This window comes from Dendrobates tinctorius, unplaced genomic scaffold (assembly GCF_039654945.1).
Source record: "Dendrobates tinctorius isolate UK_male_01 unplaced genomic scaffold, ASM3965494v1 ptg000211l, whole genome shotgun sequence".
Classification (NCBI taxonomy): Eukaryota; Metazoa; Chordata; class Amphibia; order Anura; family Dendrobatidae; genus Dendrobates; species Dendrobates tinctorius.
The window spans coordinates 6,135,475-6,163,300 of record NW_027361878.1 but is presented as its reverse complement, the minus strand read 5'-3'; the positions used below and the strand labels follow the sequence as shown (position 1 = coordinate 6,163,300).

The 27,826-nt window shown below is 45.1% G+C and overlaps 1 protein-coding gene across 2 annotated transcripts in view; it reads left to right on the top strand.

Annotated features, from left to right (window-relative positions):
- Positions 1–27,826, top strand: part of AP2A2 (adaptor related protein complex 2 subunit alpha 2) — a 72,427-nt gene that overhangs the window by 5,684 nt on the left and 38,917 nt on the right. For both annotated transcript variants that reach the window (XM_073554353.1, XM_073554352.1), the window contains exons 2-3: positions 17,220–17,288; positions 23,182–23,324. In XM_073554353.1, the coding sequence (XP_073410454.1) occupies positions 17,220–17,288; positions 23,182–23,324 (212 nt within the window). The remainder of the gene's footprint in view (positions 1–17,219; positions 17,289–23,181; positions 23,325–27,826) is intronic.

The following is a 27,826-nucleotide window of genomic DNA, read 5'->3' as shown; positions in this document are numbered from 1 at the left end:
CAGCAGTGTGAGCAGCCTCTTATTACCCTCAGCACCTCTGGCATCTCCAGTATTAGATCACGTAGACAGGGTGGACAGCAGTGTGAGCAGCCTCTTATTACCCTCAGCACCTCTGGTATCTCCAGTACTAGATCACATAGACAGGGTGGACAGCAGTGTGAGCAGCCTCTTCTTACCTCAGCACTAATGAGTAATCCATTTAGACTATAACTTTGCAAATATCTTGATCACACAATCCCAACATCTCCAGCTACTGCGCAGACCTGTGTATCTCTATAATTATTCACTAATTATTGTTACGATTTTAACTGTTGAGCTGTTTTAACAAAAGTTCCTCCGTTTTAGTCAAGGTGAGTTTTTGCGTCCATGTGACCTCCCTAAATTTGATTACTTGAGCTAACTGCATAATAGGGACCAATGATCCTTCCAGCCGAGATCTTCAGGTTTGAGATGCGGATCTGTAAGACTGCATTCACACGCAGCTGACGTGCTCACAGGCAGAAATCACAGGAGGGCTGCTGCGGCGGTTTTTCAACTAATCTTACCTTATGGACGTTGCGATCAGCCATGTAGTTCTACGGGTAAAACGGCTGTTATCTTCGAAATTAAGTTCTCCTTGACGTGGAGTTCAAGGACTGCAGCACATCATTGCATGTCTACTCTGCTCAGTTTTGTATGCGTGAGCAAAAAATGATCCTTGGCTGTATATATGTATGTGTGTGTGTGTGTGTATATATATATATATATATATATATATATATATATATATATATATATATATATATATTTTTTTTTAATTTCGCTTTGTATGCATTTTGCGGTGCAAGCATAACAATTTCACCACACCGTGCAAGTAAGCCCTTGGGCAGTGTTCATACTTCAGTCCTTTTAGCTGCAGTCATTTACAAACCATGTGGATCTGCTTGTTGGAATATTTTTCAACCGTACCGCAGCCGAGTTGGGCCTGTGAGGTGGCCGTGTGAACGCGGCTTTACAGCCATTAGCTAAACAAGACTTTGTGGGGTAGTTCTGTCTCCATTCTCCCCATTACAGGAGTTGTCCCGTTTCATGCATCTTTAGCACTACCTCTTTGCCGCTGCCCTGGTGTTTGGCTGCAGCCAATTGTAGAGCTCAGTGGCTCTGATGTAGACTGAACAAGCTCAGTGATTGACTGCTGGTATAATGATAACGCTGCAGTCGAACACCGGAGGCAGCGCTGAACCTTCAATGGGTAAGTAAAGCCTAGTTTATTTAAACATCACTTCGCCTATATGCCAAACCTAGTTGAAACTAGTCAACCCCTGTCACCAACGGGGATCTGTCACCAAGTTTTTTTGCCACCTAATCTGAGAGCAACTTAATGTAGAGGCCGAGTCCCTGATTCCAGTGATGTCACTTACTGGGCTAATTGCTTGTAGTTGTTACTTGTAGTTTTCATTATCACTAGAAGACTAGTATAGCTGCTGCCATGTAGTCCTCCTTAGTCATGAGTTTCCTATAACCTCACCCACCCTACTGATTAGCAGCTTTCTGCCTATGCACAGTGTACAATCAGTTGTGTGGGTGGGGTTATACAGAGCTCAGCATTCAGAGAGCTATTGAATCTGCAGCATAGAAAAAAAATGTTATCAAAACTGCAACAAGCAGCCCAGTAAGTGATACATCGTTGAAGTCAGGAGCTCTGCACCTACATCATGCGGCTCTCGGGGATTAGCAAAAATAAGGTGACAGACTCCCTTTATGTCTTTGAGGAAAACTTTTGCAAAACCTTCACTGATCAAGCATTCCCTGAAAGCCACACTAACACATTCATTCACTGCGCTTTGTGACTAGGATCCTATTAAAGACGTTCCGTACAGTGTGATCTGGTCTTTATGGGTTTGACACAGTGTCAGTGTCGATTAATCATGACCCCAGCGTTTGGGGGTTCACTTACTTCCGAGGTGTCTCCCACCTCCCCTCTGTAGCAGGAGCAGAGCGTATAGCGTAATGCTGGAGTGACAAGGCCTTCTGTTCTATTGGATATTCTGACTCGTAAAGCATGGTGTAATCCCAGATTAGACAACCTAAACCTCAGCACATTATAGCCGCCTGTCCGTGTGAGAAGTAAGCTTAAGCATCCTGCGGCGTGTAAGAACCCGCCAGTCCTCCGGGCCTGAGCTCGACCTTCCGGAGATTTGTCTTTCCCACTTATGCCCTAATATTACAGGGGATCCAACTTTCCTTTATTGCTGTGTGATTCCATCATCATATGACCTCAACATGTGTACGGAGTGAGCGGCGGCACCGTGTCTTTTACTTACCAGCCGCCATCTTTTACCTGTGCCACTCCGGTCGGTCTCCAGCATTTTGTGACCTGGTGGATCGCTCCCGTGTGTGTTGTGCGATCCAGAAGTCACATCTCAATGTAGGCCTATGAGAGGCAGAACGAGGATCTCAGACTTGCACAAAGCTTGTGACGTCTGGTTAATCAGAAGTTGTGGTCACAAATATGGCTGTGCGGGACTGGAGAGGCGCTGGGAAGAGTTGAAGATGGCGGCTGATAAGTATAATGCTAGACTTGGGGAGCGTAGATTAGTAGTACCACTCTAGGGCTGAAATAAAAAAAAAAATGTCAGTGGTGCTTTAAGAGTCACTCCCAGCATCTTGCACTAAAAACGCCTCCATTAAAGTTCTGGTTCAAATCTGCACCAAAAGGGGGAAATGCAAAAAACAATGATCCTAGTAGACTACTGATAAAAACAGTGGACGAAATGGTGCACTTTTGCACATGAGGGGGCAAGGGCCATATTGTGATGGTTAGATGATTGGGTCAGAGCAGTCCCAGAGTACCGTAGTGTCAGGTCTTTTGGGCTGTATCAGGTCTTCAGTGGATTGTACCTACCAAAAGTGGTCCAAGGAGAGGCAACTAGTGAACCAGTGACTGGTCGTAAAGCCCAAGGTGATCATGTCTGGTCCATTAGCACAAATTGGCCATGATGTTATACCATGTAGTGACTCGCCGCTTGACAATTGCCTGCAGACCAGACAGTGCCCATGATGACCCTGTCCACCACTGAAAAGTCCAGAATGGGCATGTGCACATCACTACCTGATGGTTAATGGAAGAAGGTGGCCTGGTGTGATGAATCTGGGTTTTGCTCACTTTGGATGGCCGTTTACATGTGTGTTAATTACTTGAAGAAATGATGGCACCTGATACAGTATGAGAAGAAGACCTCCTGGAGGAGGAAATATGATGCTCCAGGCAATGTTATGCTGGGATCCCTGGGTCCTGGATTCAAAATGGACGTTTTTTTAACACAAGTACACCCCTACGTAGCAGTAATATTAGCTATGGCTTCCGTTAGCAGCAGGCAAATGCTCACTGCCAGGATTGATCTGAAGACCATAATGGCGTTCAAGGTGATGACTTGTGTCCAAATCTGACCGAACATCTGTGGGATATGGTGGAAAAACAAGTGACGTCCATGGAGGCCACACCTCGCCGCTTACAGGATATGCTCGCAATGTTTGGGTGATATGAGGGGGACTTGCGCCATATTAGACAGGTAGATTTTGGGTTACACCAGATGGTGGGTTTGGCTACTCGTGTGATGGCGCTATGTTCAGTGACCTAGCATGGTGTGACCAGATAGCTCCATATCAGCACCGCAGTAACTGGAGACACTGCAGATCTGGCCGAGAATAGAATAAACGATGCCGCCGCCATACAATAGACTCGGAACACGTAATCTACATCCAGCAGTCAGCAAACGTCGGCTCCTTCTTCTGCCACTGACATTTACCAGCAGAGAACAGTTATGGGAAATTTGCATAATTCCTTCTAACCCCTGGCAGCAGAGAAAAATATGGTCTAATTGTAGTAATTTACGAGAGCACTTTACCATTAATCTGTTTTGGAGCGGCATTTACTTGGTTGATTGGCGTTACCTGGTGCCAGGGCTGTTGTACCCCGACAACGTTGATCAGAGATTGTAAAGTAGGACATGGTGGACTTCATTATCGTTGGCATGGAGGACCATAGGGACATGGACACCAGAGATGCCGTGAGTATAGCAGAGCTGCACATGACAAAACCGGCTGGCACACTGCCCGTTGACTGACTCTTTACTCCCTGCAGTGCCCATTGCTCACTTAGCAGTTTATAGTGCTTATGTCTACCGTACAATTACAATAGCAACATACAAGCTCTGCGCTTTCAGCAGTAGCAGCAATGTGTGCCGCGTATAAGGCCCATATTAGTTTCCTCTAGCTGAGAATGACGTTGGACATGACCGGTCACCACGTCATGTGATCAGGATTTTGCTCTTGGAATATTATATACTGTTCAGGGCTATGGGCTGGACACTGATCTGCATGAGAATCTGCCTCTAGAGATTAATTTAAATAAAGGGGGGGATTTACCAGTGTGAGACGTGTAGCAAACCAAGAACAGTAGAACAGAACTTTGTTTTCTTACAAACACATTTGCTGCAGCTCTCACAGCTCTGCTCTAATGCAACACTACTTGTGAGATGGAAGGTGAGAGGAACCTGCCGCTAAACAGTTCAGAACAGCTCATTTACATATAAGCAAAACGTGGATTTAACAGGAATGAGACAACAGAACTCAGATATCAACGTGTCATTTTATTCGGCTTCTTATGACCTACATGTCCATGTAGACAGCTTAGGAGGGTTCATCCTACTGACAGATTCTCTTTAACCCTTTATCGACCACCGATATGCCTTTTAACAGCGGTAGTTAAGGGTACTTAGGCTGAGTTCACACGTGGCGTTTTTTTCGCGTTTCCGCGGCGGTTTTAACCGCGCGATTTTGCCGCGAAAACGCGAAAAATAAGCATCCCATGCATTCCTATGGGATTCCGCAATGCTGTGCTAATGCTGCGGTTTTTACCGCGGCGGAATCGCTTCGCTGTAAAAACCGCAGCATGCTCATTAATTTGCGGAATCGCGGCGATCCCGCACCCATAGGAATGCATTGTTCCGCTTACTTCCCGCATGTGGCTGTGCACACCATGCGGAAAGTAAGCAGAACATTTGCGGATGGTACCCACGGTCCGGAGGAGAGGAGACTGTCCTCCGGGCTTTGGGTACCATATCCCTGTAAAAAATAGAATTTAAAAATAAAAAATATTGTTATTCTCACCTTCCGACGTCCCGCGCAGCCTTCCCGCCTCTCTCCACGCTCTCGTTCCCAGTAGTCCTTTGCGAAAATGCCCGCGATGGCGTCCGTTCTCGCGGGATCGGAAAGTCTCGCGGTCATTCGCGCGACGTCATCGCGATCCCGCGAGAACTGACGTCATCGCGGGCATTTTCGCAAAGGATTACTGGGAACGGATGCGCGGGACGTCGGAGGGTGAGAATAACACTATTTTTTATTTTTTTTTTACATTCTATCTTTTACTACTGATGCTGCATAGGCGGCCTCAATAGTAAAAAGTTGGTCACACTTGTCAAACACTATGTTTGACGAGTGTGACCAACCTGTCAATCAGTTCTCCAAGCGATGCTACAGATCGCTTGGAAAACGCTAGCATTTTGCAAGCTAAATACGCTTGCAAAATGCTAGTTTTTCCGCGGGAAAATCGCGGAAATTTAACCCCTTAGCGACAGAGCCAGTTTGCAGCTTAATGACCAGGCCAATTTTTACAATTCTGACCACTGTCCCTTTATGAGGTTATAACTCTGGAACGCTTTAATGGATCCCGCTGATTCTAAGACTGTTTTTTCGTGACATATTGTACTTCATATTAGTGGTAAAATTTCTTCGATAAGTCTTGTGTTTATTTATGAAAAAAATGGAAATATGGCGAAAATTTTGAAAATTTTGCAATTTTAAAACTTTAAATTTTTATGCCCTCAAATCAGAGAGATGTGTCACATAAATTTCTTAATAAATAATATTTCCCACATGTCTACTTTACATCAGCACAATTTTGGAAGCAAAATTTTTTTTTTGTTAGGAAGTCATAAGGGTTAAAAGTTGACCAGCGATTTCTCATTTTTACAACAAAATTTACAAAACCATTTTTTTTAGGGACCACATCATATTTAAAGTCATTTTGAGGGGTGTACATGACAGAAAATACCCAAAAGTGGCACCATTCTAAACACTAGACCCCTCAAGGTGCTCAAAACCACATTCAAGAAGTTTATTAACCCTTTAAGTGCTTCACAGGAACTAAAGCAATGTGGAAGGAAAAAATTAATATTTAACATTTTTTTGCAAAAAATTTACTTCAGAACCAATTTTTTTTTTATTTTCACAAGTGTTAAAAGAGAAAATCAACCACAAAATTTGTTGTACAATTTCTCCTGAATACGCCGATACCCTATATGTGGGGGTAAACCACTATTTCAGCACACGGCAGAGCTCGCAAGGGATGGAGCGCCGTTTGACTTTTTCAACGCAGAATTGGCTGGAATTGAGATCGGATGCCATGTTGCGTTCGGAGAGCCCTTAATGTGCCTAAACAGGGGAAACCTCCAACAAGTGACCCCATTTTGGAAACTAGACCCATTAAGGAACTTATCTAGATGTGTGGTGAGCACTTTGAACCCCCGAGGGCTTCACAGAAGTTTATAACGTAGAGCCGTGAAAATAAGAAATCTATTTTTTTTTCCACAAAGATGATCTTTTCGCCCCCAAATTTTTATTTTTTACAAGGGTAACAGGAGAAATCATACCCGCACAGTTGTTATGCGATTTGTCCTGAGTACGCCGATACCCCATATGTGGGGGGGAACCACTGTTTGGGCGCATGGGAGAGCTCGGAAGGGAAGGAGTGCCATTTTGGAATGCAGACTTTGATGGAATGGTCTGCGGGCATCATGTTGCGCTTGCAGAGCCCCTGATGGGCCTAAACAGTGGAAACCCCCCACAAGTGACCCCATTTTGGAAATTAGACCCCTAATGAACTTATCTAGATGTGTGGTGAGCACTTTGAACCCCCAAGCGCTTCACAAAAGTTTATAAACACAGAGCCGTGAAAATAAAGTCTTTTTTTATTTCCACAAAAGTGATTTTTTAGACCCCAATTTTTAGACCCCCAAAGTTGGCAAATAGTGGAAACCCCTCAATTCTTGCTCCAACCCTAACCCCAACACACCCCTAACCCTATTCCCAACCCTAATCCTAATTCTAACCCTAGTCGTGACCCGAGCCCTAGTCCAACCCTAACCCTAGCCCTAACCCTACCCTAACCCTAATGGAAAACTGAAAAAAAAAAAAAATATATTTTCTTTATTTCATTATATTGGCCTATATAAGGGAGTGATAAACGGGGGGGTTATGTACTATTTTTTTTATTTTGATCACTATGATCGTTTATCATAGTGATCAAAATAATGAATAGAATCTGCCAGCCGGAGCCGGCAGATTCCCGGCGGGCGCACTGCGCATGCGCCCGCCATTTTCAAGATGGCGGCGCCCATCGGAGGATGCCGGCGGGACGTGGGACCGCCGGGAGGGGACGGAGGGCCACGGAGAGGTACCGGGGGGGGATCGGGGACCCTATTTCTCTCTCCTCTGATGTGCGATCACATCAGAGGAGAGAGAAATTAAATGTAAAATCGTTTTTTTTTTTTTTTTTTTTTTTGCGGTCGCCGTTATAGGGTTAGTAACGGCGATCGCAAAAGCGGGGGTCGGTAAAAACCGACCGATTCATGTTCTCTGGGGTCTCGGCTACCCCTGGCAGCCGAGACCCCGGAGAAAATCCGACACTGGGGGGCGCTATTCACTTAAATCACAGCGCCGTGAATTAACGGCGCTGTGGTTTTAGTACCCTTAATTACCGCCGTTAAAAGGCGTATCGGCGGTCGTTAAGGGGTTAAAATGCGATTTTCCCGCGGACTGGAATTCCGGAATTCTCGCGGTAATTTCCGCGAGAGTTCCGGTACGTGTTCACTTAGCCTTAAATCACAGCGCTGTTAATTAACGGAAAAATTAAATGGCGCCCCCCCCCCCCCCCCCCCCGAGATTACACACTGACTCAGGCACTGGTGTCAGGAAATAATCTTACATTGTATGATCTTCAGTGTTCAGTAGTGAACACTGTATGTGTGTGCTAACAGAGCAAGAAGAAATTAATGAGCTAGTGGCAATCAAAATACAGCTCCCTGCCCAAGAATGCGGTCCCTGAAAATCTGCTCAGGGGCCTGATAAATGTCATCAAGGGCCGTAAATGGCCCTGGGGTCTGAGGTTCCCCACCCCTGACGTTAAGGGTTAATTAACTTCTTGAATGTGGTTTTGAGCACCTTGAGAGGTGCAGTTTTTAGGATGGTGTCACTTTTGGGTATTTTCTATCATATAGACCCCGCAAAGTGACTTTAATTGTGATTGTGGTTCCCCCCCCCCCCCCCCCCAAAAAAAAATAGTTTTGTAAATTTTGTTGTAAAAATAAGAGATCGCTGGTCAACTTTTAACCCTTATAACTTCCTAACAGCAAAAAAGTTTCCAAAATTGTGCTGATGTAAAGTAGACATGTGGGAAATGTTATTTAAGTAATTTGTGTGCCATATCTCTGATTTAAGGGCATAAAAATTTAGAGTTTGAAAATTGCAAAATTTTAAAAATTTTCGCCATATTTCCGTGTTTTTCCATAAATAAACACAAGTCATATCGAAGAAATTTTACCACTAACGTGAATTAAAATGTCAGTTTCAGAATCAGCAGGATCCATGGAAGCGTTCCAGAGTTATAACCTCCTAAAGGGACAGTGGTCAGAATTGTAAAAATTGGCCCGGTCATTAAGCTGCAAAATGGCTGTCACTAAGGGGTTAAAAGGAATCTGTCACCAGGTTTTTGCTACCTCTTCTGACAGCAGCATGATGTCGGCAAAGAATCCCAGAATTGCAGATCGTTTCACCCATAATGATGAGTGACCGTGCATGGGCTCTAACCAAGTGACTTTGGCGTGCTTGATACACATGTTCGAGTCCCCGTAGCAGCTTTACTCTACTCGTAGCTGATCGGTAGCCGAAACACATGCAGGGATTGGCTAGCAAACGGGTAATCCATGCATGCGTTGCAGCTATCGAACAGCCAGGACAGGAGACATGCAGCTTCGGGGACTCAAATTTAGATTTCAAGCACACCGAAGACACTCGGTTAGCACCTGAGCATAATGCCTCATCTGAGCACATTCGCTCATCACTAATCGCTTGGTTTACTGAGTGCAGCAGTAGACACTGTCTGAATTTTTAGATTTGGCAATGCAGCAGAACTGAGAAAGCTACCCCCGCCCACACCAGGCTCTGTGTACATAGTCTATTGACAGTGAGCTGCTTATCACAGGAGAGGACGGAATCAGTCTAGCAGTCACATGCACATCAGACCTGGCAATGATGATCTCCTAGTTATAAAGCCTTCATTGTAAGTAAACCACACATAGCTTGATAAGTGCTACATCACTAACATCTGTGTTTCAGCGTCTCTACAGATTACATGGGATTAACCTGCTTTAAAGGGAATCTAACACCTCCAGAAATGCTATTTACCTACAGCTGAAGTGTCTAAATCCTGTTTAGCCAGCTAATTGGACCTGCAGCTACAGGGCGAAAATAGTTACTGTATATTCTCCTTGCAGCCACTCACAGTCCCCAGCGCTGCACCCATGACTGTAACCCTCACTGCTCACGCTACAGTGAGCGCACTGTAATCACTCCCCTGCACTTTGATTGACAGCCTGCTCTGTACACACATGCGCACCCCAGCAGGCTGTCAGTCATTATGCTGGAGGTTGGTGACGGCACTTTTCTCTCTGGAGAAGTTCTCCCTTACCTTTTTTTCGGCGTAAAAGGACATATCGTTTATTTTATCCATTGATGTAGTGTCACATTTATTTTCAACAGACAGGCTGAAAAATAGAATCTGAATAGTTCCCGTATCCGGAACACACGAGTGCGAACATTGCGCTGGAGCAGAAAATGCAATTACACCCTGCTGCCTGGTAGCGGTACCAATCATAAATGTCATCGGACAGCACAGTACTGCGCAGTGCGGCCGTGCTCCAGCATGTCCCAAGGAGCCAGGACTTCAGTCTTTCTCGTTCTTGCAGTTTCTCTGGAATCAAATGCAATGTATTATTCCCCGGTGTCTGACAGTAGTGTACGTCTATTGAATTATCAGACGTTCCGCTAAGTGCCTGCCCGCATGACCACTGCTTTCTCGCTGTGTGGCCAGGCCCGCTTGTTTAATGGCTTACTTTAGGTGTAGTGCTCCTTTAAATCCATCCTCTGAGCTTTTGGCGTTCTTGCGTTGCCTTCATTTAACGCTTCTCTCTTGCTAACGAGTGACATAAGGGGATCCAGAAGGAAACACTTGGGGGCCATATTGGCCCTGGGAAACGCTCGCTGAGAGTAGCCGTCTCTTCCTTTTTAAGTCAATATTACAAAGTGAGACACACAGGTTTTGTCTCTATATACTGTTTGGTGTAAAGGAAGGTTTCAACAGCTCCAGCTGAATCCTCCCAAAGTTTGACAAATGAAGAATAAAACCTTGACCGGAAGGACTTAAGTTTTTCATAGAATTTTTAACTGCTTCTTTTAGGTCGATAAACTCTTTGCCAAAAGGAAAAAAAAAAGGCTGTTTCTTAGCTCCATAGCAAATTAAGACTTAATCCAGTATTTGGGTTTTATGGCATCCGTGGGGTCTCTTTAAATGCAGTTTTTCCTAGCTATTTATTTTTTTCCCCCTTGACATTTCTGCTATAGATTTCTTTAAAAAAATGCATCTTTTTAAAGTTAAGTAAACATGATGGAATAAGCTTGTAGCTAAAGAGGACCTGTCACCAGGTAAAGGGACCAGTTCTTGCTATTATGTTGTTCCTGTTGCTCACTTTTTTTTTTTTTTTAAATACACCACACGTTTCTAGAGATATGGGCCTTTTCAGTTCTAATTCTTTGGCCTCTATGGAAGCGACGAGGCTCATAGGATCATTATGCAGAGCAGCCTAAAGACATGCCCCCGAGGATCCGGTTATCTCTTGTAATTCACTAAAATTGGGACTAAATAAACGTATGGTGGATTAAAAAAAAAAAAGTAATACTCTTTAACAGCAGGAATAAAAGGAGAGCAAAAACTAATCACTTATGTCCTGAGAGGTCCTCTTCTTTTATTTTTTATAAAGCTAAAAAAAATGGGTGTATGAAAGAGATATTAAAGAGGTTTATAAGTTATACCCTATCTTTGACGCATTGATTGTTTGGGGTCTGACAGCTAAGACCCACGTCTTTCCTGAGAATGGGGCTTTGTAGAGCCTCATCTCATGAATCTTAAAAGGGATTGGCCACTTTTTCCTGTTAGTGCAGCTTTCCTCAATAACTGCCCATACAATGGTTGCTGGTGGACAGGTCTGATCACACGCTCCTGCACCAGTGGTCATTTTATACACCAGTGTTGGCCAGCCTCGGAGGATTATCGAACCAAGCAAGAAAGTGTCCAACCCCCTTAAGTGCTCATTCTCCACCTTTGCTCCATTCGCTTTTTATGGGGCTGCTGGAGATGGCGGAGTGCTGCTCTAGTTTCGTTTGTCTCATTGACTTGGGTTCCCCCAGACATCAGGGCTGTGGAGTCAGTCATTTTGGTGGAGTTGTTATAAAATGGGTTGACCCCCCCCCCCCCCTAAATTTTTTACTACATTGGGTTCAGTCGTACAATGCAGGAAGTGCTGTAAATGTTTTCATAAGAATTTGGGAAAGTTCTGAAATGTCCTATAAATGTCTGTTCTGTTGCTGATCTGGGCATTTAGTAGAGATGAATCTGTGCTGCACTTTATGTACATGCTCAGTAGTGAGGCAGTGCTGTGGGGTCATAGATGAAATGAATCTGTGCTGCACTTTATGTACATGCTCAGTAGTGACCAGTGCTGTGGAGTCATAGATGAGATGAATCTGTGCTGCACTTTATGCACATGCTCAGTAGTGACCAGTGCTGTGGGGTCATAGATGAGATGAATCTGTGCTGCACTTTATGCACATGCTCAGTAGTGACCAGTGCTGTGGGGTCATAGATGAGATGAATCTGTGCTGCACTTTATGCACATGCTCAGTAGTGACCAGTGCTGTGGGGTCATAGATGAGATGAATCTGTGCTGCACTTTATGCACATGCTCAGTAGTGACCAGTGCTGTGGAGTCAGAGATGAGATGAATCTGTGCTGCACTTTATGCACATGCTCAGTAGTGACCAGTGCTGTGGAGTCAGAGATGAGATGAATCTGTGCTGCACTTTATGCACATGCTCAGTAGTGACCAGTGCTGTGGGGTCATAGATGAGATGAATCTGTGCTGCACTTTATGCACATGCTCAGTAGTGACCAGTGCTGTGGGGTCATAGATGAGATGAATCTGTGCTGCACTTTATGTACATGCTCAGTAGTGACCAGTGCTGTGGGGTCATAGATGAGATGAATCTGTGCTGCACTTTATGCACATGCTCAGTAGTGACCAGTGCTGTGGAGTCAGAGATGAGATGAATCTGTGCTGCACTTTATGCACATGCTCAGTAGTGACCAGTGCTGTGGAGTCAGAGATGAGATGAATCTGTGCTGCACTTCATGCACATGCTCAGTAGTGACCAGTGCTGTGGAGTCAGAGATGAGATGAATCTGTGCTGCACTTTATGCACATGCTCAGTAGTGACCAGTGCTGTGGGGTCATAGATGAGATGAATCTGTGCTGCACTTTATGTACATGCTCAGTAGTGACCAGTGCTGTGCAGTCAGAGATGAGATGAATCTGTGCTGCACTTTATGCACATGCTCAGTAGTGACCAGTGCTGTGGAGTCAGTTGTGGAGTCAGATTTGGCTTACCAAATCCACAACCCTGTCAGACATAAATGTTTTTCTCAAATCTAAAGAAGGGACAAACCCTTTTAGGGTATGTTCCCACGGTCAGAAAACGCTGTGGGTTGGACGCTCCGTACATCCGCAGTTTCAAACCTGCAGCGTTCAGCTGTTACAGAATAGTGAATAGGGATTTCAACGTATCCCATCTCCACTATGCGTTCAGAGACGCCCGCGGCTCACCTGGGTAAACAGACATTTGGCACGTCTTTTCAGACCACAGTATGTCTATTTATGTTGCGGAGACGCCACTATTACCCATAGGATTTAATTAGATGCGGTAACACCGCATTACCTTTCTAGTCACATGCATATTAAGTGTGGAAACACAGCTTACTTATGCATGTGTACTAATTTAAATAAAGGTGTACCTTGTGACACAGCTGGAAGTTCACCTACGCTGCAGTTCTCGCGATGAGCTGAGCTGACCGCGAGAACTGCAGTGCACATGAGTGCCGGGGACCAAGTTGTCTCCGGTGATCATCTTCAAGCTCCACTGTATCTGGATGTCAGACTGAATGGTGGCATAATGGCACCATTCAGCCAAAGACATCCAGATGTAGCGGAGCTGGACTCGTCGTGGGACAGTAAGTACAGTTAGGTCCATATATATTTGGACAGAGACAACATTTTTCTAATCTTGGTTCTGGACATTACCACAATGAATTTTAAACAAAACAATTCAGATGCAGTTGAAATTCAGACTTTCAGCCTTCATTAGAGGGTATCCACATTAAAATTGGATGAAGGGTTTAGGAGTTTCAGCTCCTTAACATGTGCCACCCTGTTTTTAAAGGGACCAAAAGTAATTGGACAGTTGACTCCAAGGCTATTTCATGGACAGGTGTGGGCAATCCCTTCGTTATGTCATTCTCAATTAAGCAGATAAAAGGCCTGGAGTTGATTTGAGGTGTGGTGCTTGCATTTGGAAGGTTTTGCCGTGAAGGAAACATTCGGTTAAAGGAGCTCTTCATGCAGGGGAAACAAGCCATCCTTAAGCTGCAAAAGCAGAAAAAAACCATCTGAGAAATTGCTACAACATTAGGAGTGGCAAAATATACATCCTGAGAAAGAAAGCACTGGTGAACTCATCAATGCAAAAAGACCTGGGTGCCCACGGAAGACAACAGTGGTGGATGATCGCAGAATAGTCTCCATGGTGAAGAGAAACCCCTTCACAACAGTCAACCAAGTGAACAACACTCTCCAGGAGGTAGGCGTATCAATATCCAAATCTACCATAAAGAGAAGACTGCATGAAAGTAAATACAGAGGGTTCACTGCACGGTGCAAGCCACTCATAAGCATCAAGAATAAAAAGGCTAGACTGGACTTTGCTAAAAACATCTAAAAAAGCCAGCACAGTTCTGGAAGAACATTCTTTGGACAGATGAAACCAAGATCAACCTCTACCAGAATGATGGAAAGAGAAAAGTATGGCGAAGGCGTGGTACAGCTCATGATCCAAAGCATACCACATCATCCGTAAAACACGGCGGAGGCAGTGTGATGGCTTGGGCATGCATGGCTGCCAGTGGCACTGGGTCACTAGTGTTTATTGATGATGTGACACAGGACAGAAGCAGCCGAATGAATTCCGAGGTATTCAGAGCCATACTGTGTGCTCAGATCCAGCCAAATGCAGCCAAACTGATTGGTCATCGTTTCATACTACAGATGGACAATGACTCAAAACATAAAGCCAAAGCAACCCAGGAGTTTATTAAAGCAAAGGAGTGGAATATTCTTGAATGGCCAAGTCAGTCACCTGATCTCAACCCAATTGAGCATGCATTTCACTTGTTAAAGACTAAATTTCAGACAGAACAAACAGCAACTGAAAACCACCACAGTGAAGGCCTGGCAGAGCATCAAAAAGGAGGAAACACAGCGTCTGGAAATGTCCATGAGTTCAAGACTTCAGGCAGTCATTGCCAACACAGGGTTTTCAACCAAGTACTAGAAACGAACAATTTATTTACAATTATTTAATCTGTCCAATTACTTTTGGTCCCTTTAAAAACAGGGTGGCACATGTTAAGGAGCTGAAACTCCTAAACCCTTCATCCAATTTTAATGTGGATACCCTCAAATGAAAGCTGAAAGTCTGAACTTCAACTGCATCTGAATTGTTTTGTTTAAAGTTCATTGTGGTAATGTCTAGAACCAAAATTAGAAAAATGTTGTCTCTGTCCAAATATATATATATATGGACCTAACTGTATATGTTCTCCATAGACAGGTAAGGATATTGTTGCTTTCTATTTTTATTTCTCTTACAGGAGATCGAGGGCTTCGGTGGAATAGGCAATGCAGTAAGTGTGGTTTAATTAAGGTCTATCATTATTTCAATTAACACTTTATTCTGGCTGTGTCTTTATTCACCACATCACTATAGGATTAGTAACGGATAGGTGTCTTAGAAACGCCTCTCCATTACTAATCCGTGGGCTTGATTTCACTGCACAATACAAAATTGACATCAACCCCACAAACATTACCCCACCTGCCACCACTACAGGGCAAGTGGGAAGGTACGGGTAAAGTGCCACAATTGCTTTGGATGTGCCAATTGTGGGTCGGCTGCGGGCTGGTGAGGGCCAAAATCCATGGGCCTTCCCAGTCTGAGAATACCAGGCAGCGCCTGTCTGCTTTTTCCTTGACTGGTTAACAAAAATAGGAGGACCCCACCCCGTGTTTTTTTTTTTTTTTTTTTTTTTTTTTTTCTTCTTCTCTTTAGGGGATTCCACTATTTTTGCTAACCATCCAAGGTAAGCAGACTGCTGTGGCCTGGTTTTATCAGGCTGGTAAGGTTCATGGATATTGGATCTTTACCAGCCTGAAATACCAGTCCTAGTAGTCTGCTTTACTCTGGCTGGTTAACAATGATAGGGAGACCCCATGCTATTTTTTTAAAATTATTTATTTATTAAAAAGGAGGGGACCGCTCTCTGTGCTTTCCTCCACTTTGTGTTATGTACGTCCATCTGTGTCACAAGGTTCACCATTATTTAAATTGGCACACGTGTAGTAAGCTGCGTTCCCACACTTAATATTCATGTGACTAGGAAGATAATGCGGATTTACCACATCTAATGAAAGTGTATGGGTAATTTATGCTGCAGAGACTTGGCGTCTCCACTACATAGACATGCTGTGGTCTGGAAAGACTCACTGCACGTTCGTCTAGGCAGGGATGCCGCGGGCTTCCCTGAACGCATAGTGCGCATAGAATTTCTTGAAATCCCCTCCACTATGCTGTATCATCTGCCTGCTGCGGGTTTGATGCTGCAGATGTGTACAGTGTCCAACCCGCAGCGTTTACTGACTGTGGGAACGTTTTTTCCTGCCCAGAAGCCAACTTTCAATTAGCTTTACCAGTGACCTCAGATGCCGATTTGGTGCAGATTTCACCTGCGCCAAATCGAGAGCAAATACTGAACCCGTTCCTGATCGTGTGCACGTACCCTTAATGATCAGATTTTGAGGATTCCCATCACTGCGTCTCCTTACATTTTTTCCTTCGCACTGACTCTCCTGTCCACCTGGTCCCCTTTTATATTGGTTACCCTTTTAATAAATTGACCTTCCCGATTCTATGGATGATTGATTACTGGATTTCTTTCTTTCCTTGACCAATGATGGTGATATTCCGTATTTCTCACTTTGCTTTTTGGACTGTGGACATTTTTTAGGTTCTGCATGGTCGTTGCTATCTACTGGTTGCATGTGTGTTTGTTGGCACTCAGTCAGCCCCATACAATTGTAGGCTGTCTGTTTGTCTTTCGTCCAATTGTGAGTTGACTGCACTTATCTGTAGGAGCCGTCATGTTATCTCGCATGTACATTGCAGGGACCAACAGACGTCTCCTAATGTCACCTCCTCCAAATACACCCCTCGCTTATAGAAATGGCATCTGAGGGGATAACGCAGCATTGTACCAAGGTAGTGGTCTGTCTTCTGTTCTGTGGTGGTCACTCTGGTGGGGACCAAGCTGGTCCCATTGTATACAGAACCGTTCCATACATTACCTGGGACATTGAGGACTGCCACAATGCAGCTCTAAGAGAGGACGCTCCAGGGTTGTATATGTACAGGGAACACCATTATCTACTAGCACCGCCATGTTGGGAGAGTGTTGTAGTTTTTTTTTTTTTTTTTAAAATGGGGTAATCTGAACTGTGAGGTGAACAGTGCCGGTGACATGACGTCAGCAGGCTGGTGTGCACGCGGTCTTATTCTGATTCATACAACTGATAAGTGATACTTGCCACCAGTGCATGTGACTGGCCCGTTCACCTCCCGGTACCCCCGTTAAATTAGTCTCATGACTGATCAGGGTTAATATTATTTTTTTCTTATTTCAGGTAAAAGCAAAGAAGCGGAAATAAAAAGGATAAATAAGGAACTGGCCAACATTCGCTCTAAATTTAAGGGTATGTACTGTCTCTGGATGCAAGTGGCGCTTTCTTTTTTTCATTCTTCGTTTCTCACACTTTGTCTTTCTATAGTTTTGTGTCTCGCGCTCTTTCCATCACGCCCTTGTCCACTCATCTGTTTTTCTCTTGTTATGCGCTGTCACATTTTCACTTTCTATGTCGCGCTTTCTCACTCGGTCTGTTGCTTTCGCTTTTTCACTCTTTATTTTTTCTGTTGCGTTCTTGCTCTCTCTCGCTCTTTCTATGTTGCGCTTTCTCACTTTCTATGCCTTGCTCTTTTTTATGTTGCTGTCTGTCTTTCTGTCGCTATTTTTCTTATCTTTCTACTTTACGCTCTCGCTCTCTTTTGTTGCTCTTTCTATTTTGTGCTCTCTATGTGGCTGTCTCTATCGTCAGCGTGCTGTAAACAGATGCCGGATTTTGCTCTCTCCTGGTGCTGGTCCTGTATGTCGGTGGTAGCTGGCCCGGCACATGTCTCACTATATACCCTCTGCTTGTATTGCCTGGTTATATATGTATCTGCGGTGTGAGGGCACAGTAATGTCTGTCGATGGGGAATAGAGGAGTTAATCTGATTCCAGAATAGCAGCATCCTAATGTCGTGACGAGAGATCCCAGTGCCATAGCAACGGGGCGGATGAGCCGTCGGCAGCGCTGCAGTTACTCATCCTCCGCTGTCAGAACAAGCTCATTCCTCCACAACACAGGCAGCCGTCGCCAGGTCGTGTCTGGGGGCCGCGCGGAGTAGATCCCACACCCGGCAGTCCCCCTGATTCTGCGCGTACATCTATTGGTCCCCTGGCTTGCTGTAGGCATTGATTACAGTGCATTGTGTTGTGCAGAAATCACCCGGCTGTCAAATCTGTCACTTGGCCTATCACTATGTGTGTGTGGTGTGTGTGTGTATATGATACCAGCACTGTGTATAATCTGAAAATCTGCAGAGGACGGTGGCGCAGAGCTGTCATCCGCAGCGCGTCACTTTCTGAAGCAGATTTCACCCTTGATCTGATATTGATGACCTAGCCGTATGATGAGAGCCCCTTTTTAAAGGCTTTTTTAGCCTTGGGCTACAAGTGTTCAGTCACTATGTGACTACTCATGTGGCATGTGCTATGAAGATGATCTGGTGCCGGCCTCGAGCACGTGGCTGCAAGTGTGTGATTTGCATACATGCGGTCATGTGCTGACTAGATGTGCACAAACTCGCTCAATACAAGTGTATTGATTGAAGCCAGACAAGTCTAGTGGGAATGTGGCTGTAAGGGTCTAAGGGCCCCATCACACACAGCAAGATCGTTGATTTTCTGACGCATCAGCGATCTCCCCAGCGATATCGCTGTGTGTGACGGGGATCAGGGACCGGCCCCCTTGTCGGGTATCGCTGATCGTGCCCGATCGTCCTGGACCGTTTTTTGATCGTTGGTTTCCCACTGGCCAGCACGCATCGCTGCGTGTGGCAGCGAGAGATCAGCGACGCTGGTTTCCAATGTAAATATCGGGTAACTAAGAGCCGCACAGCTCTTAGATACCCGCTGTTTACATTGGAAACCAGCTTGCTCGCTGGTCCTGATCGCTGGAGGGGCTGTCTAACGATGTCCCAGCGATCCCTTCCATGTCGGATCGCTGGGACATCGTTATGTTGGCCATAAGTCATATAGTTGTGGTCACATGACCACCTGCTCCCAGCTCTGGAGGTTTCTTAAATCCACACATCGTGCGCTTTAATCTGTTGATTTTTCTGTTTTCCTCTATGGAAAGTTGTTGCAGGAATTGAATAGACAGAGGTCAGAGGACGTCCACACAGAAAGCTGAGGTTGTACAAATCGGATCGACACGCAGAGAGGTCCCTCGGAAAATCAAAAACAGGAAACGCTGCTAGATAACCAAGATTTCCTTTCTGAAAAAAGTGCAAAGTGAAGTAAAATGCTGTCCGGCTCGGCACGATGCCCTGGAAGCCGAGACACTGACGCCTTCACATTATGGCATTGTGGACTTTGAGTTTTTGAGACTTTATTCAACTGTTTCAAAGATAGAAAAAGGGAGATTTTGCCTTGTGTTCTTCACTGGATTGAAGGATAATGAATAACTTGCTGTGCCCTGAATGTGCGGCATTTGCTTCATTCATTGTCAATGAGACTGCTGGAGAAAGTTGGGTACAGAAGTGCCATAGACAATGAATGGAGTGGAGGTTGAACACACCTCTCTGGCACCTCCACGTAGCAGGTCGCCTCTGTATCCTTGTAGCTGGCCATTGCATCCGCTGATTACTGATTTAAGCCAATTTTATATCCCGGTAAACTTCCACCTGATGAAGACGGATCCTCCGTCGAAACGCGTTGTGGTTTAACCCCATCTCTTGTCTGAGTCTCTTTCCTGCGCTCGTAAGACCGTTTCCACTTTCTCATTGCTCCTATCCTCCATTGGAGGTTCTCGGCTGGAGCTGCGGTGGAGACCTGACATTTTTGTCTGCCCCTGGGTTGCTTCCTAAGCACTCCTCTATGACCGCTTATCACTGACTCTAATATACCATATATAACACATATATAACAGACTAAGATACCGCAAAGATAGTAAAAAATATATATTTTTTTTATTTAATGACTTATTAAAATACTGATTAAAAATAGGGGAGGAGATATACCACAGGTAAAAATCAATAGGTAAGTACCCCGGATAATATCATAGTAAATTCATATTATAACACGGGTACAAGGGACAGATACTCATACACTAGAGTCATACAAGATCCATAGTGTTGGCACTAGCATAGCAATACCCCTTCAATAATAATTCCAATTCACAACTCTATATAAATGCAAGTGCAACCAATAGATACAAAAGATGAATACATATATCCGATGATATTAGAATAAAATAGAGAAAAAAACTGTAATATCTAGTGCCAATATGGTCATACAGTCAATACTGACCCTTATATAGCGTAATAGTTCATGTATATAGTGATAGACAAAATTTATAACCCGCACATTGTTATGGTATAATTACCTTAAGCACCCGAGAACCCACCACACCCGACGCGCGTTTCTGATTTAATAGTGGTGCAGTCTGGACAATACAATAATCTCTCCGAGGATCTGTTTATACCAAGGAAGGTGATGGTCACAAGGGGGCATTCTCTGCGTCTGGAGGAGAGCAGGTTTTTTCACCAACACCACCAAGAGTGTTCTTTACAGTTAGGGCAGCGAGAATCTGGAATTCCTTGCCTGAGGAGGTGGTGATGGTGAACTCAGTCGAAGGGTTCAAGAGAGGCCTGGATGTCTTCCTGGAGCGTAACAATATTGTATCTTACAGTTATTAGGTTCTTTAGAAGGACGTAGATCTGGGGATGTATTCTGACGGAATATAGGCTGGACTGGATGGACAAATGTCTTTTTTCGACCTTGCTAACTATGTTACTAAGGATGTGCTTACAAACGCCCTGCTTTATACAAGTTCTTATTGCCGGACTACTAAAGATTTCGCAGTGTCTCCTGGAGCTGTGGAAGTGACTTCTGAGGTCCTCCATCATGTATCTCCTCCTCCTCAGAGCCGCACATGACCGGCCGTCAGTGATTGGAGCCCCAGGAGTGTCTAGACTAACTAGCTCCGGGTTATTTTTAATCTTTTACTTGTACTTTACTCTCACTTTACATATTCCATTAAAGCAGCGGTATTTCAGATATGACGCGTCTGATAAGTGCAGTATATGGCTGCCTCCTAACCTTTGGAACCATAAGTTCATGTAGTAATGTGCGGTCAGGAGGCTTCCTTATGGTAATGGTGGGGCATGTATACATTGCCTTAACCCGTTCATGACCAGGCAATTTTTTTTCTCCAAAAGCCATAATTTTTTTTTTTTTTTGCTTGCTTCAATAGTTCCCTTAGGACCTATGGAAACTTGAAGCTGTGATTGTCTGTGTTATACGTAGCTCTGCGATATGTAGCATAAATCATGATCTTGTATGAATGCCAGCCCCGGGTCGGCATTCTTAGGAGATTTTGCAATGACATGCACGGGCACCCCGCGATCACATGATGGGCGCCGATGGGCTTGTGTTATGACTTGCTTCCAGTTTGTGAGAGTTAAATGTCGCTGTCGGAGATTTAACATGTTAACAGCCGCGGGTGGATTCACGATCCACCTGCGGTTGTTGGAGGCACATGACAGCTTATCAGATCAGCTGTCATGTGCTGGGAAAGATTCGGGCTCAATGCCGGAGCCCGCATCAAATGCAGGTAGATGACCGTGGACATACCTATATGTCCAAGGTCGTAAAGGTGTTAAAATAAAATATATTTATGTACACTGGCTTTTAAAGGAGTATTATCACGACCAGCACTAAGGTGTTCAGCAGACCCCCGGCTGTCATGGCAACTTATCAGCGCAACGCGATCACGTGAGACTGCCGATGGGCGCGTGGAATTAGCTGCCCCTTCATGTTGGCGCGTGTTAAGTGCTGCAGTCGGAGATTGATAGCGGCATGTTCTATGGTATCAGACACGGGCTGAGCACCACTCCACCTGCGACTGATAGAGGGAAGGGGTTGATGGGAGACCCATCCTATGGAGGATACAGGGGTTGTGGAGCACCGGTACTTCATGTCAGGTCGGCCTTATGTCAGGGCTCCGTTATAGGACCAGGGTGGATCACTAGCCACTGGAAGGACCAACTGAAGGGGTTGTCCAACTTCCCAAAAAATATTCTCAGGATGCACGATGTGTGATATAGCTGGTAGCTTTATTACTACCATTATAATCGCCATCACTGCAGGGCAGGCCCCTCCGATCTCCTGCATCGGCTGCTGCTACATGCCGCAGGCCTCAGCAGCCAAGTGACCACAGAATGGGACATGGTTGACTATGACTTTTGAGAGTCTTTTTTTTTTTTTTTTTTTTTTTTTTTTCTTCCTTCCTTTAATTATCCCTTTTAATGTTGTTCTCCATTTCTGGACATCCCCTTTATCAATGGCCCCAGGATGCTGCATAAAGTCCAAATGGAAACTTCTACTCTTGTCTCCCGAACCTGCTCCGAGTTCAACCCCCTTCCCCGTTTGTCAGAAGACTGGCAGGAGACACTGGGCTGAGGCGCTGCTCCAGGAGCCAAGTGTAGGCCTTCAATAAGGGGGTGTCAAGTAGTGGACTCCTTTTGGGGCAATCATTTTTTGTGCAATAGAGCTTCATTAACACTTTTGCACCATGTTTTTCCCTTTGCTGGCTATAGAATGAGTTAACTGAGAGTCTGTCAGTGAGCTCCTTCTGGAAGGAGATTTTCTAACCCTTGTCTTTCTTTGACGCTTCTGTGTGCTGATTTTTGAACATGAGAAAGTGGAGTTAAACTTTGCCATAAGAGTTAGAAGCTCTTCGGTCAGTATAAGCTCACTGACAGATTCTCAGTTAACTCAAACTGCTACACAAGAGCTATAGAACTATATGAGAACTTTTATTATATAACGAGTGTTGTTACAAATATTTGCCGACGCGGAGATGTCAGATTCTGGGTTTTTGCACAGCGTCAGAACGTGTACAGGGGACTTTCTGTAGTAACAGACGTCGGAGACTCATGCCGTTTCCCACTCTTCAAGGAGTAAAGTCAGCGCTTTATTTTTGTTCATCAGCCAAGCCGACCTCTCCCTGCTGCTCGGTATGTGAGCCGGCTCTGTCGGGGGGCCGCCTGTAATGTAGAAATTCTTTGCAATGCTTAATAATTAATAGCCCTTAAAGGGGTTGTCCTGGCCGCTTTCCCATAAACTTGTGTTTTAATATTCCTCTTCTGTCCACAATGTCGGTAACCCAGCGCTGTGTGCGATCCGTGCACCATACTCGTGGGACTTGCAGACAGACCCCCTGCCGATTATAACGTTTCTCCACGTGTCCTCCTCTTCCACAGGAGACAAAGCTCTGGACGGCTACAGCAAGAAGAAATACGTCTGCAAGCTGCTGTTCATCTTCTTACTTGGCCATGACATCGATTTCGGCCACATGGAGGCAGTGAATCTGCTCAGCTCCAACAAGTACACAGAGAAGCAGATCGTAAGTGGGATTTTTTTTTCCTTCTGCCTCTTCCCCGTTTGCTTAGATGTTGGTGAAGCCGCTGTAAAATGACACTCGGGGTTTTCTGCCTTACTTCACTGCCACTATGGATGGTGGGCACCTGCGGGGACCGGAGGCAGAGGCTAGCACAGCTGCTGAGTGCTTCTAATACATCCCAGATGTCCTCATGAATGACAGTTCACACTTTGCTATAGCGCCACCCAGTGGTGTAAGTAGAATCCAGTGCGCCGCAGTGCAAGGTTTTGACCGCACTTCCCCTCCGCATGTTGGTCCGATGTGTGAACCTTTGTAACCTTCTAAATCCTATAAGGACTATAGTCATGTAGTAATGACCACCATCTTGGGCTCCTTCCTGGTATGTATGTCCCCCATCTTGGGCTCCTTCCTGGTATGTATGTCCCCCATCTTGGGCTCCTTCCTGGTATGTATGTCCCCCATCTTGGGCTCCTTCCTGGTATATATGTCCCCCATCTTGGGCTCCTTCCTGGTATGTATGTCCCCCATCTTGGGCTCCTTCCTGGTATGTATGTCCCCCATCTTGGGCTCCTTCCTGGTATGTATGTCCCCCATCTTGGGCTCCTTCCTGGTATGTATGTCCCCCATCTTGGGCTCCTTCCTGGTATGTATGTCCCCCATCTTGGGCTCCTTCCTGGTACAGTTGTGGCCAGAAGTATTGACACCCCTGCAATTCTGTCAGATAATACTCAGTTTCTTCCTGAAAATGATTGCAAACACAAATTCTTTGGTATTATTATCTTCATTTAATTTGTCTTAAATGAAAAAACACAAAAAGAATTGTCCTAAAGCCAAATTGGATATAATTCCACACCAAACATAAAAAACAGAGTGGACAAAAGTATTGGCACTGTTCGAAAAATCATGTGATGCTTCTCTAATTTGTGTAATTAACAGCACCTGTAACTTATCTGTGGCACCTAACAGGTGTTGGCAATAACTAAATCACACTTGCAGCCAGTTGACATGGATTAAAGTTGACTCAACCTCTGTCCTGTGTCCTTGTGTGTACCACATTGAGCATGGAGAAAAGAAAGAAGACCAAAGAACTGTCTGAGGACTTGAGAAACCAAATTGTGAGGAAGCATGAGCAATCTCAAGGCTACAAGTCCATCTCCAAAGACCTGAATGTTCCTGTGTCTACCGTGCGCAGTGTCATCAAGAAGTTTAAAGCCCATGGCACTGTGGCTAACCTCCCTAGATGTGGACGGAGAAGAAAAATTGACAAGAGATTTCAACACAAGATTGTGCGGAAGCGGTTGGTTGCAGTTATTTTGGCTAAAGGTTGTGCAAACAAGTTGAGGGTGCCAATACTTTTGTCTGGCCCATTTTTGGAGTTTTGTGTGAAATGATCAATGTTTTGCTTTTTGCTTCATTCTCTTTTGTGTTTTTTCATTTAAGACAAATTAAATGAAGATAATAATACCAAAGAATTTGTGATTGCAATCATTTTCAGGAAGAAACTGAGTATTATCTGACAAAATTGCAGGGGTGTCAGTACTTTTTGCCACAACTGTATATATGCCCCCCATCTTGGGCTCCTTCCTGGTATATATGTCCCCCATCATGGGCTCCTTCCTGGTATATATGTCCCCCATCTTGGGCTCCTTCCTGGTATATATATCCCCCATCTTGGGCTCCTTCCTGGTATATATGTCCCCCATCTTGGGCTCCTTCCTGGTATATATGTCCCCCATCTTGGGCTCCTTCCTGGTATATATGTCCCCCATCTTGGGCTCCTTCCTGGTATATATGTCCCCCATCTTGGGCTCCTTCCTGGGATATATGTCCCCCATCTTGGGCTCCTTCCTGGGATATATGTCCCCCATCTTGGGCTCCTTCCTGGGATATATGTCCCCCATCTTGGGCTCCTTCCTGGGATATATGTCCCCCATCTTGGGCTCCTTCCTGGGATATATGTCCCCCATCTTGGGCTCCTTCCTGGGATATATGTCCCCCATCTTGGGCTCCTTCCTGGTATATATATCCCCCATCTTGGGCTCCTTCCTGGTATATATATCCCCCATCTTGGGCTCCTTCCTGGTATATATGTCCCCCATCTTGGGCTCCTTCCTGGTATATAGTGTGTCTACAAGTAGTATTCAACCCCCTGCAGATTTAGCAGGTTTACACATTCGGAATTAACTTGGCATTGTGACATTTGGACTGTAGATCAGCCTGGAAGTGTGAAATGCACTGCAGCAAAAAAGAATGTTATTTCTTTGTTTAATTTTTTTTTAAATTGTGAAAAGTTTATTCAGAGGGTCATTTATTATTCAACCCCTCAAACCACCAGAATTCTGTTTGGTTCCCCTAAAGTATTAAGAAGTATTTCAGGCACAAAGAACAATGAGCTTCACATGTTTGGATTAATTATCTCTTTTTCCAGCCTTTTCTGACTATGTAAGACCCTCCCCAAACTTGTGAACAGCACTCATACATGGTCAACATGGGAAAGACAAAGGAGCATTCCAAGGCCATCAGAGACAAGATCGTGGAGGGTCACAAGGCTGGCAAGGGGTACAAAACCCTTTCCAAGGAGTTGGGCCTACCTGTCTCCACTGTTGGGAGCATCATCTGGAAGTGGAAGGCTTATGGAACTACTGTTAGCCTTCCACGGCCTGGACAGCCTTTGAAAGTTTCCTCCCGTGCCGAGGCCAGGCTTGTCCGAAGAGTCAAGGCTAACCCAAGGATAACAAGGAAGGAGCTCCGGGAAGATCTCATGGCAGTGGGGACATTGGTTTCAGTCAATACCATAAGTAACGTACTCCACCGCAATGGTCTCTGTTCCAGACGAGCCCGTAAGGTACCTTTTACTTTCAAAGCGTCATGTCAAGGCTCGTCTACAGTTTGCTCATGATCACTTGGAGGACTCTGAGACAGACTGGTTCAAGGTTCTCTGGTCTGATGAGACCAAGATCGAGATCTTTGGTGCCAACCACACACGTGACGTTTGGAGACTGGATGGCACTGCATACGACCCCAAGAATACCATCCCTACAGTAAAGCATGGTGGTGGCAGCATCATGCTGTGGGGCTGTTTCTCAGCCAAGGGGCCTGGCCATCTGGTCCGCATCCATGGGAAGATGGATAGCACGGCCTACCTGGAGATTTTAGCCAAGAACCTCCGCTCCTCCATCAAGGATCTTAAGATGGGTCGTCATTTCATCTTCCAACAAGACAACGACCCAAAGCACACAGCCAAGAAAACCAAGGCCTGGTTCAAGAGGCAAAAAATCAAGGTGTTGGAGTGGCCTAGTCAGTCTCCTGACCTTAACCCAATTGAAAACTTGTGGAAGGAGCTCAAGATTAAAGTCCACATGAGACACCCAAAGAACCTAGATAACTTGGAGAAGATCTGCATGGAGGAGTGGGCCAAGATAACTCCAGAGACCTGTGCCGGCCTGATCAGGTCTTATAAAAGACGATTATTAGCTGTAATTGCAAACAAGGGTTATTCCACAAAATATTAAACCTAGGGGTTGAATAATAATTGACCCACACTTTTATGTTTAAAATTTATTTAAAATTTAACTGAGCAACATAACTTTTTGGTTTGTAAGATTTATGCATCTGTTAATTAATCCTGCTCTTGTGTGAAGTTTGAAGGCTCTAACTTATTTGCATCTTATCAAACCTGCTAAATCTGCAGGGGGTTGAATACTACTTGTAGGCACTGTATGTATCCCCCATCTTGGGCTCCTTCCTGGTATATATGTGTCCCCCATCTTGGGCTCCTTCCTGGTATATATGTGTCCCCCCATCTTGGGCTCCTTCCTGGTTTATATGTCCTCCATTATGCCACTGTTCTTTAAGGAATAGAAAACAAATGATTCTGCTCTTCTTCCCCGTCCTACCCCGCCACGTGGCGTCCTCTTCTGAAGCCGGCAGCTGACTTCAGCGTGCAAGCAATGGGCGTGCATGACATCACTGTCGCATGCACGCCGATATCAGCGCTGGCCTCTGATGGGCTGGCAGCGTTTATTGCTGTGCATGGACCAGAAGGATCTGTGCGCTGCAATACACTTCAGATGAATGTACGTCGGAGGATGCACATCCTGTTGGTTTGCCCTGTTGTCAGAGGACCTATCGCTTGCTTGGGTCTGGTTGAGACCTTTGCAACCGCGATTGTTCCGCCCCTGGTGCCACCTAACAGCCTTTCTGCATGAGTGCACCCTAGATCCACTGCCCTATACTATAGGTGAAAGCATGACGCTGCTTCGTCCTCATTGCTTTTATTTTCTTATGCTACGTTGTTAAAAACAAAAAGCAAACCCTTTCCTTTACTCGCCCTCTCCTGGTCCAGCGGTGCTTCCATTGTCTGATGCTGATTGCAGCGCTGACATGACACTGCTGCAGCCAATCAGTGAGGTCAGCAGCTGTGTCCAAGTTGACTGCATGAGACGCTGAGCTCACTGATTGCCTGCAGCGTTGATCTGACATAATTCTACAGACAATAATCCACT